At 33.6% G+C, this 11244-nt stretch overlaps 1 protein-coding gene across 2 annotated transcripts; it reads right to left on the bottom strand.

Annotated features, from left to right (window-relative positions):
* Positions 1-4316: 4316 nt before the first annotated feature.
* On the bottom strand, positions 4317-11215 carry LOC126660322 (protein HIRA). 2 transcript variants are annotated; one of them, XM_050353753.2, is made up of 10 exons: positions 10786-11215; positions 10302-10577; positions 9690-9941; positions 9216-9613; positions 7833-8850; positions 6761-6965; positions 6352-6592; positions 5934-6056; positions 5662-5779; positions 4317-5266 (listed from the first exon to the last, which is right to left on the bottom strand). In XM_050353753.2, the coding sequence occupies exons 1-10, from the start codon at positions 10891-10893 to the stop codon at positions 4868-4870; spliced, it is 3138 nt and encodes a 1045-aa protein (XP_050209710.1). In that variant the 5' UTR covers positions 10894-11215; the 3' UTR covers positions 4317-4867. The 2 variants fall into 2 exon arrangements, with proteins under 2 accessions (XP_050209710.1, XP_050209720.1); XM_050353763.2 differs by lacking the exon at positions 10786-11215 and having other exon boundaries at positions 9690-9944; positions 10302-10394.
* Between the last annotated feature and the right edge of the window lie 29 nt (positions 11216-11244).

Genomic DNA, 11244 nt, shown 5'->3' with positions numbered 1-11244 from the left:
TTAGTCAGATAAAATACACCGAATTTTACTTTGATGATAGATTTACAATAAAATGAAAGTTCGTGCCTTTAAATGACAACTTTTAAAGGTCATGATTAAAATAAAAATTCGTGTCAAGTTCGTGAATTTTTAAGAATTAATCCTTTTATAATTACATATGTACTTTTAGTTAGATATTTCGTGCTAATTTCCACTTGCATGTTGCAAAATCTTGACGGATCAAGTTTTTTGGTGATGTCTAGCTTGTATAAGAAATTATGTAATTTTTTTTCTTTAAGATTTGTAAGCTGATATGCAATTAAAGTTGTGCATGTTAAAGCATAGACATCTTTTTTTTATATCAGGTTATTCGATTTCTTTTAGAATTTTTACAATTGTAACTACTACGATTTGAGTTAATATAAAGAAATCACCTTGTCAAAAAGAATATTTCTAATGCTTATATAGATTATATCTATTAAGTCTTTCATGGATAGATCCAATAACATTATAATATATCATTTAAATAAGACCTAATGGTATTAAAAGGTCAAGTCTCTTTTACTTTTTGAAAATGTATCCAAACCTTTTTAAAAATTATAAATCTATTCTAATTTAAACATAATATAATACATCAATTAAAATTTTAACACATTAAATAATGTGTTATAATAGTATTGACTTTATGCACAGATGATAAGAATAATAAAATTCATATAAATAATCAATTTATGTGGTAATTTGCCTTTTTAATTTGCAAACGATGGCCATTTAGGAAATATTTTAATTTTATGGTCAATTTAGTTCTATTCTTTTTATTCAATTAGCCCTATTTTTACACATGATTGGTGTATGTCGGTCACCTCCGATAATAATGTTTATGCTACGATGATGCAAATTAATAAAAAAAGTCAAATTGAGTATAAAATTACATTATACGCTAATTGACCATCACTTACAAATTAAAAAGACAAATTGCCTCTTAAATCTATAAATCTCTAATATTAGTTTTACTACCTGTTAGCTTAAATTCAATTATATTTATTAGCAATAGTGCTATAAGGTGAACAATCCCTTTCGAGTTTTTGTTATTGGATATTCAAATGATTTAGAAGATTTTATAATCTTAAATAATTAAGGTAGGTTGCCAATTGGCTAAAATCTTGGGACATCTATATAATATAAACATGAAGGTATATAAGTAACACCAATGGGACTATTGAAATAAGAAAACTAAACATATGCAACCTTTGTTTCCAATTTTTCTCTCTCTTTTTTTATATTTTTTCTAAAAAAAGAGAAGAAAATAGAAAAGACCAACAATTATAATGGTATTTAGAGTTTTAATTGTTAATTTGTTAATTGCGGAAGCATGATTCGAAACCACAACCCTTTTATGTATTTAGAGATGTGTTAACCATCCAAATTAGACCCATATTGGCGTCGTTAAAGATCATACATTACAAGTTTTTATCCGCTATATAATATGCTTTGAGAATATACATCATTATGCGTGTGCATTCAGTTCCAACCAAATCAAATGGAACCAACCAAAATTTAAGAAATTAAATTTCTCAAATCCAGCGGAACTAGTCGGTTTGATCAATTTTTTTATTTGATTTTATTATGTTCATTTGATTTCTACTAAAATTTAATTAAGAAAATTATATTTAAAACCGAACCAATTAAAAAATCAAATTCTTTTAATAATATCAAATCGAACCAAACTAAATTTATCATTATTCAGTTTTGTTTAATTTTTATACATTCCTATTTATCACTGATATTATGATCAGAAAGAGGGCAAAATCTAGGGACTTTGACGTCTCTTCAGAAAGAGACAATAATCCCTCTTGCAAGTAATGCAGAGATCAAAGGGTAGGTAAGTTTTTAGTTTTACAAGTAATACTCAATAGGACCAAACTGAAAGATATTCCTTGAAAGTTTCAATTATTTTGACATCTTTTTCATTATTTTCCAATACGTCTTTCAAGTTAGGAATTTTAAGAAATGTTTGACAGCTTCATGTGACGATTGTCATCGAATTTAGGTTTTGTTATTTTAATTAGAGGCATAAAACAAAGAGATTACATTTTAACTTAATGTCTTAAAAAATTCAAAATTTTATGGAGGAGATCAATTTATTAATATTTTAAAATCGTCTTAGTTAGCCCAATTTAATATTTATTATGTCAATTATAGACATTTTTACAAAATATCTAAAACACTGCCACACGTCAGCCATGTCACGGACACTGCCACACGTTAGCCATGTCACGGAAGACTAGAGATTTTTTCTTCAAAATTACTGGCATGTCATTTAAACCGAACCGAATCATCTCTCAATTTTGGCTAAAAAATATATGATCAAACCAAACTTTTCTTGACGCACTCGATATTGAAATGTAAAAAAACTTTAAGTTAATTTTTCAGTTTTTTTGTTGAATCATTTCTTAATGTGGCAAAATTGTAAATTATTTTCAAAAATAATTGACACGAAAAATATCACATTAGGCTAAATAAGATGATTTTAGGAATATTAATTAGAGTTGACCTCATCCGTAAAATTATTTTTTAAGGACATGAAACCTTGTATTTTTTATTATTCACTTGCATTGAATAATCATATAATAATAATAATACGTACCAATTACTTGAGGTATCATTACCCAAAAGATTAAATTGATTTAAATTTCATGCCTCGTAAATATTTTGGCTCTACCAATGTGATTGTTGTTGGGCATTGGAGCCGTTGTCTTTCCACTGGTTTTAATAATTATAATAACAATTGAGTTTAAGCGTCTGTTTAATTCAAATAAATTTCACAATTTTTATAAAATTCAATTAAATTTCTATGAAATATATGTTTAATTTAAATAAATTTTCACAATTTAAATTTATATTTAAAATACAATATTCACTTTATTTTATTTAATTTAAAATTAATTTCATATTTGAAATTCAGAAAATCAAACGTAAAAATAAAATTCATTTAAAAATGAAATGAAATGAATTCGACTTCAAAATTGTCCAAACAGGCCTTAAACTTCAATTGAGAATTTGGTCACATTGAAAAGACAACCAAACTTTTCCTAGTTGACATGAACTGTTTAACATTAACAGATGACTTGAGGTAATCAAAAGTAGGGGTGAGCAAAAATCAAACCAAACCATTAATTCGATCCAAAGCAACTCGAAATTAATTTTGGTTTGGTTAAAATGGTTAAAATGGATTGGTTTGGTTTCAAATTATAAAAAAATATGATTTTTTGTTTTGGTTTGGTTTTAACTAGTGGTTAACCGAACTGACCGAAAAACCGAAGTTTACAGTAATATTATTTTTATTAATATTTATATATGTATAAATAAATATAAAATTTATTTATTGAAATATTTATATATAAATATAATATGTGTTTATATATATATATATATATATATGAAAATAAAACATATAAACTAATACACACATATAAGTAAAACTTATTACGTATAATTTTAATTATTACGTATAATTATATATAATTTTTATCTAAATCTATATTAACCAAACCGAACCAAACTAAACCGAAACCGATACTAAAGTTTGGTTAACCGAACCGAAATTTTACATAAATATTTGGCGTGGTTTGGTTTTTATATTTTCCCTTAAAATATGGTTTGGTTTTAGAGTTTACTAAACCGAACCGAACCGAACCATGCTCACCCCTAATCAAAAGGCATCTGCTAGGTTTGATCAACAACACTTACTTCAATAGGCAGCATCACAAAAGCAAGAGCTAAAACAATCTTGTAAACAACTAATTTTAGGGTTGTAAAACGAACTAATCATATTTGGCTTGGTAAGATCTCAACCAGTACTTTTTCACTAGTCTAAATGAACAAGTTCGAAATCAAATTTATACTTGGTGATGATCAGCTTGTTTATATTCACAAACAACTTGTATAAAGCTTCTAAGCCGGCTCATATATGAGCTCGTGAGCTGACTTATATATGAACTCAAAGAGCTCATGGGCCGACTCTTTTGATTGTTATTAAGACTTTGGATAATGAAGAATCGCCATGTGTTTGAAACACTGATCATTAGGTATCACTATTTTTGTAAATTTGTAAACAGGTTTACAGAAATTTATATTTTAGCTTATATTTTTATTATTTAGGTGTTGAACAAGTCAAGCTCGAAGTGAACCGAGCTCGAGCTTGCTGGTTAAGCACCTAAATGAGCTAAAGACAAACCGAATTCAAGATCAGCTTGTGTAATTCGTTTCGATGTTAAACGAGCCGAGCTCGAACTCAACTCGCATAGCATCTAAAATTATAAATGAATAAATACGAGTTGAACTCTAACCGAACATGAACATTATAAAATATAAATGAACAGAGCTCGAGCTTAGTATTCAAAGTTAGAATCGAGCTCCGAGTTGAACATGAACATCTCATGTTTATAACAGATTGAATATGAACACCTCAAAAGTCAGCTCAGCTAGATTACAACCCTAGCTAAGATTGTGCTAATCTAGTTAATGTATATGCTTATTACCTAACTGACATACCAACTGTAGAAAAAAAGAAAGGAAACTTGCTTTCTCTGCTGATCGATTAGAGCATTTTGAAAAGCTAATCGAACTATGAGCGAGATTGTACAAGACTGATTTGAAAAACTATAAATGAAAAGACTTGCATAATCTTCTTTACCTTACTCAACAATGAGATTCTTGGTTACTCATGAGAATTGAGAAGACTTATAAGCCTTGGAGGCACCTATTAATGGTACCATCAACTTTTAACAATCAGGAAGTGCACCTATATCCAGTTCAGAAGAAAAATCATTTGTTAGCCAGCTAATGCTATTTTAACATGAGTCCCACTGGTTAGAAGTTAAATAATTCAAGAACCGGTATCTGTAGCGGGTGAATCCGGAATAACTTGATCTAGCAATCTTGGTCCTGAATCTACTTGATTAGTTACTACAGGCGTAGAGCCGGCGTTCTTTGCTGTAATGTGGGGAGAGTCCTTGGGATCTGTAGCTGGTTGGAGAGAGTCTGTTCGGGGAGCTTCTGGTCGAACAGTGTTCTTCGGATCTATTGCAGCTTCGTCAAGGTCCATGTGATTAGTTGCTGGTTCTGACGTAGTTGGTTGTGCTGAGTTTTTTTGGTCAATATTCGTTTCTGCACTTTCATATTCAGACAGGAGATCCATGAATTCATTGAGCAAACGCTGAACTTTTCTATTCGTTGCCATTGCGGGGAGAATGTCTTCTCTCAAGAGTTTGTGCTTTTCCATTCCCTGCAGTTTCCCCAAAATATGCCGCTTAATTAAAAAAAGTAGTGCCATCATTTTCAAAACTTACAAAAATAGAAAATTAATTATGATTTTCTAGCAACTCTCCAATATGATTCTTTTACATAATTAGAGTAAAATGCTTTGGACTACACTCTACATTGTATGATGCTAGCACGCTATGTAGCATGGAAATAGAAAGGCTAAAATGAAAAAAAGCGAACTATTATTTTTTTATCGAACAGATTGTAAATACAGAGTTCCATAAGCGTTTCAGAAAATGGAAAAGAAGCATTGAAACATATGACTAAAGAAGTTTCCGTGCAACATACAACCATCACAGAAAATACATGCCAGAAAATAAAGAACCATGCATTCTTAAAATGTTCATAAAGTCTTACAAGAACATAAGGATCCCAAGCCAAATTCTTTGCATCTGAAGATGTGGATTCCGCCATCCCAGCAGGAGGTCCTAGAAAACTCTCACAGACCTCTCGCAGACGAGACTCGTCTGTTTCTCTGCAACCAATGTGTTTCCATTTTATTTTCATTTCTAGTGACCAAACAAAAACTTAGTTCTGGCAATTTCCAGGATATGTACTCCAAAGGCGCAGATGCACTTTGTACATATAATGTTAGTGGAAAATAAAAGGCAAAGAGTTCAAATGAAAACCTTGCTAAAAAGCGTATATAAGATAGAAGGTACTGGCGATATTCATTGGGGGATTTCAAAGCCAAGGAAGACGCCAACTGAGCCTCCAAATGTGCACGAGTTTGCACTCCGTCGTCTGTCACCCTGTGATAGCACAGGAAAACAGGTCAAACTCTAGGAGTAATATATTTACAAGCCGTACTTAATATTTTGCGGATTTATAAATCGAACACGAACTTATAACAGATTCGAGAATCAAACAAAACAACCAAGTCGGAGAGAAGAGAAAGAACATATTAGTGATACGATATTTTGGTGAAAAGAACAAAGTGAAGTATTAACACAGATTAACTTTTAGCAAGATTCGGTTTCAGTTTTCACTCTTTTACTAATTTTGAGAATTCTTCAAAAATAAGCAAAATTAACCATGGATATATACCTGCCCCAACCTGGCTTTCTTGCCAAATATTTCCTAACATCCACCTGCAGTGCAGCTAATTCCCCACTCTGAATTGATCCAAAATTCCAGGAGCTAGAAAAATTTGATGCAGGGAAACAGTCGTCTGCCACTCTCAGCCAGCACATAAGATTTGCATCGAAAAGGAAGGCATGGCGTGTAGCCAAAACAACAAGAGGATAACCAGATTTTGACAACTTTGCAGATATAACTTTGATTGTTCCTGAAAGAGCAATAAAGTACTGATACAATTCAGAGGCGCAGTCACAAAAATATGTAAAAAAATTATCACATGTAACGACATAGTATTGTGCAGTCAATCTACAAAAGCAGTTGAAAGTAGAATGATGTATTATCTGTGAGACACATCACATAATACAAGATATTTAACCTTTTGCAGAAGAGTTTGGATCTGAAGCAACTAGAGATGCTAATGAGTCTTGCAAAACACACTTCCGATTATGTAGATCCCACACATATACTGAACCTTTTCTTGTGACAAGTAACAACTTCCAGCATTCATCACAATCTATGAAGGTGGCTGCAGATCCCATCATCATAGTTGGCATGGCACGTCTCCCACACTTTGTATAAACCTTCTCAAAACAGTTGCAAAAGGGTTATGCGCTTATGCTACAGAATCTATAATCAATCTACGAAAGCCTAACATTCAGTGTGAAACATATCTACCAAAAAGGGCTTATATCTTTAACCAAAATATTGAAAATGTATGGCAATCTCTATTATACTCGTGCAAACCTGGATCTACATAGAACATCAGCCTGAATGATCATGGCCACAAAGTCGCAGTTAATTATGAAAAACATATAAAAAGTCAAAAGTAAATGTTCATAAAGAAACCAAGAGTAACTCAGTTTGACTTGAATGAATCCTCTAATTGGTTAATTTCTTGACAAAACACTTCTATTAAGTTAAACATTCTAAATGTTGTTTACTAAAAGCAGATGAATTTAATTTTAAGTACAAATGTTCTAATCAAATTCTGCCAGCCTCAAACATGATAAATACCACCAAATATCAATTTTCCCAGTTGGAGAGTGAGATTACAAATTCCAAACTCCTAGACATATCATATTATCCTTATATTGAAATTCTAGTGTATAATCAATTAACCTTACAATAAAAGTGATATAAAAAATTAGCAAGTAATTCTTCTCTATCACTTCCGAAACTTCTTGATGTATCGGATTGATTAGAAAGGAATTCTTCTGGCTGTAGCATTCAAGGTATATTAAGTTTTCAGGCAACTAATATTTTTGCCATATGCAACATTCTGGTAATCTATTTAGTATTAAATACTCTGCAACAAACTCTTTTCAGTACAACAAAGTATAATAGTTAATTCCTTTTCTTCTTTCTTTGGCTTTAAACACAGTTGAAACATGAAAATAATAAGAAGACTGCAACATCCAAACATGGAAGTATGGGAATTGATTCTTTACCTGTAAACATCCATCTTCACAACCAACAGCCCAAAAGTTGGCATTTCCAGCGAGAACGGTGACTTTTCCAGAGATTCTATCGGACCAAAGAGTTTGAGCCCCTCTTGTGCAAACAACCTCTGTTTCTTTCGTCATAATAGCATTTCCTACCCCAATAATATCATTAACAGCATGTTCTCTAGGACGAGCTTCCAAGGAAATTGGTACAGTATCTTCCCCTATTTTCTTATCAAATACCCTAATTGAAATAGGTGTAGAAGGAACACTGGAGGAACTGGATGCCTTCGCACTTCCAGACTGTTCCACATTGATACTGCCATCTCTGCCTGAAGAACTAGAAACTTTCTCAATGACCAAACTCTCTGTAACAGTAGCCCTGGCAGTGATCCCAGAACGATCTTTCAAGTCGGAGCTTCTAATGTATGTTCCCCTGAAAGAAGTTTCTGGCTTGTCGCCAGCAGCGAGGCGTAGCCCATTTTCATCCTTTCCTTGATTAGATACTACAAGAGGTAAGTCGAGTGCTTGAGACTGGACCCCACCAATAACTGTTTCTGGCTGATTGGGCACTCCTACAGCTTCAGGAATGATTCTTTTTCTACCATCAGGGCGTCTATATTCTCTTTGTTTCACAGGACTAGAAATCCGAGCAGAAGCTGCCGCTTTATTCAAACTATCACCAGCAGTTCCCACAGCCTTCTTCCCATCATCAACTTGGGGCTCAGAAATCTTTGTTATAGCCTCCAAATCAACAGAAGATTTTGCAAGCGTCTGGTCTTGCTGAATATCAGAGACCACCTTTTTGGTCACTGTTTGTTTGGCTGAAGCTGCTTCCAGCAACAACTGTGCCGGGCTCTCCGCCAAGTTTGCTTGTCGGCCCCTAACATCACCATAACGACTTTTCTTTAATTCATCAAGCTCAACATCACTAATCTTGTGCCCAATTTCTCTTACTTCAAAATGAAAAGTAGCAACTGTCCCGTCCAAGGAACAGGCTAAAAGTGAATATCCATCAGGACTCCTGTCCCAAACGAAGAAAAATGTCAAGTGACACAGACTTGCGCTAAAAAAAATAGCAAAAGCAGATTAAATAAATACTACTCCCTCCGGTCCATAATATTTGTCACATTTGGCCATTTCACATAATTAAATATGTCTTGATTTATATATACTTTTACTAAATTGTCCATATTAATTACCACTAGTTTTATGTTTGACTAGTCCTCTTAACTTTACTAAGTTATTTATTGTTAGGGATAAATTTGGAAAAACAACAATTAATGCTTCCTTGAAACTCTAATGTGACAAATATTATGAACCAAAAGAAATTCTCAAATACGACAAATAGTATGGACCGGAGGGAGTATTAGATATATTAAAGTTTACCAGGACAAATCTACTACACTTTGAGTAAAGAAATGTTTCGCCACAAAAAGAGGTCGAGGACTAGCAGTTGTCCATACAGTTATAGTGCGATCCTGACTCCCAATGGCAATAACATTATATGGCTGTGATTCTTTCCCTCCAATTTTAGAGGCCCCATTTGCCCACCCAACAGGTGCAGTTTTGGCATCCTGTGCACTGGCCGAATTCCTTTTAAACATCGAATGGTTGAACCTCACCACAATAATGGGGGCATTATGTCCTAAGAAATCAAATGTGGCAGCCCATTCCCCTCTCTCTAGAACAGGCGCAGAATGCCTTGGCTTCTGAAAACCATGAGTAGTAGTTATGAAATGGCCACATGGGGACCACCCAAGCCGCCTAAAAAATGTAGAACCCAGCTGAAAAGTGAACACTTCAGTTAATATTTGAAAATAACAAATAGAAAATTTTATAAACAAAGCAAAAATCACATACAGATTTTGCCCAGTGGCCATCTGTTCTGTGAGCCAGACTCCAGTCGTTAGTCCGCCATATAATGACAGTCTTGTCGTCTGATTGACTTGCTATAAAAGAGCCAATGGGATCCCAAGCTACTCCTTTAACCAGGCTAGAGTGACCTCGTAGAACAGCTGTACAAATGCCGCTGCTCATATTCCAAATATGAATAGTATTGTCCAAACTCCCACTAGCCAATGTGGAGTCATCCGGGGACCAATTAAGATCCACCTACTTTAAGCAGTGAAAACAGCCCCCAAGTTAGACGATGTCCAGCAATGAAAACAGAAATTAACACTTAAATTACAGGATATTAATTGAAACATGAAACTAAATCAAGCTTTCTTTTCCCCTTGTTATCAAAGTATGACTTCAGCATCGGTATGCAATCCCACACTTGATGGGAAATGCATATGCAGAAGTTACAAACAATCTATATTCTAAATAGCTAGTACCTACATAAAAATAAAGGGCAAGAAGGTGACTGTTTTTAGATATGTGAGCATTATTAAAAACTCAACCAAAATGCAATCCAAAATAATTGTCTTTTATTTAGTCAAAAGCATTGCAGTGTAAAATCAGCTCCATTACCACATCTGCAGTGTGTCCTCTCAAAGTCATTGCAGCCTTCCAGTTCTCAACATCTGGTGGCTCTCCACTACCAAACTCCGTGGTGCCTGAACCAGGCTTCCTTTCGTGAACTAAAATCACCTGATCATCAGAACCTGATGCAACATACCGGCCATGCTTAGCCCACCTGACACAATTTACTGATCCAAAATGATCACGCAAAGTTGCGAGAAGCCTCTGTGTCGGTTCATCATCTCCTAAGACCCTGCTAACACATTTCATGTTCCAAATCCTCACCTGCATTAATCGCGTAAAGCCAAGCTGAATGTATTTGATTTTACCACATGAAATGTTACATGTAACACACGACATTATACACATCCGTAACTACCCACTTTGGATGAAAATTGGCTTCCCCTACTAGTGACATAATACAAAACCAAGCCTAAAAGAATAAATTTTCTGGGGAACCAAACACATGAATAAGTAAGCTAAAGGAGAATACCTTGTGGTCACCTCCACCAGTAGCAAACCTGAGGGCACCAGGTTGAATATCAATGGAGAAAATCTGCATTCCCTCATGTTTCACCCAAATGGGCTTCTCTGCAATCATCTTTTTTTCCACCAAAGAACCTTCTTTTATAACTTCTTTTAACTAAAAATCCAAAAGGGTATCCAAGTTCATAGCTTTTTCAAACACTACCAACACCCAACTGTAACTCAAAGCTTCAAAATAGGGTTTAAAAGACCAGGGATATGAAACCAGTGAAAATCAGGGTGTTTAGAACAACTAACCTAAATTACAGTTTACAAAAACCAAAAATACTGAAATGCTAGCTGCCAATTACAAAGTAAACAAAAAAAGAAAACCTAATTGTGCCGTAAACTTGTAGTGACCGGAGAAAAAAGAAAGGTGACTTTTTTTTAATTAAGGTAATTTCAGGATTTTTGAATACTTTAAAAT

The sequence above is a fragment of the Mercurialis annua genome, linkage group LG1-X (assembly GCF_937616625.2).
Source record: "Mercurialis annua linkage group LG1-X, ddMerAnnu1.2, whole genome shotgun sequence".
NCBI lineage: Eukaryota > Viridiplantae > Streptophyta > Magnoliopsida > Malpighiales > Euphorbiaceae > Mercurialis > Mercurialis annua.
This window is presented reverse-complemented; position numbering and strand designations above follow the sequence as displayed.

What these genes read in the sequence shown, in the direction of transcription:
- LOC126660322 (XM_050353753.2), bottom strand. Translation starts at nt 10,893, where the DNA reads ATGATTGCAGAGAAGCCCATTTGGGTGAAACATGAGGGAATGCAGATT. An exon ending in AGTGTAGTAGATTTGTCCTG is followed by an intron (nt 8,851 to 9,215) that starts GTAAACTTTAAT and finishes CGTTTGGGACAG; the next exon opens with GAGTCCTGATGGATATTCAC. An exon ending in AGAAAGCCAGGTTGGGGCAG is followed by an intron (nt 6,057 to 6,351) that starts GTATATATCCAT and finishes GTGCTATCACAG; the next exon opens with GGTGACAGACGACGGAGTGC.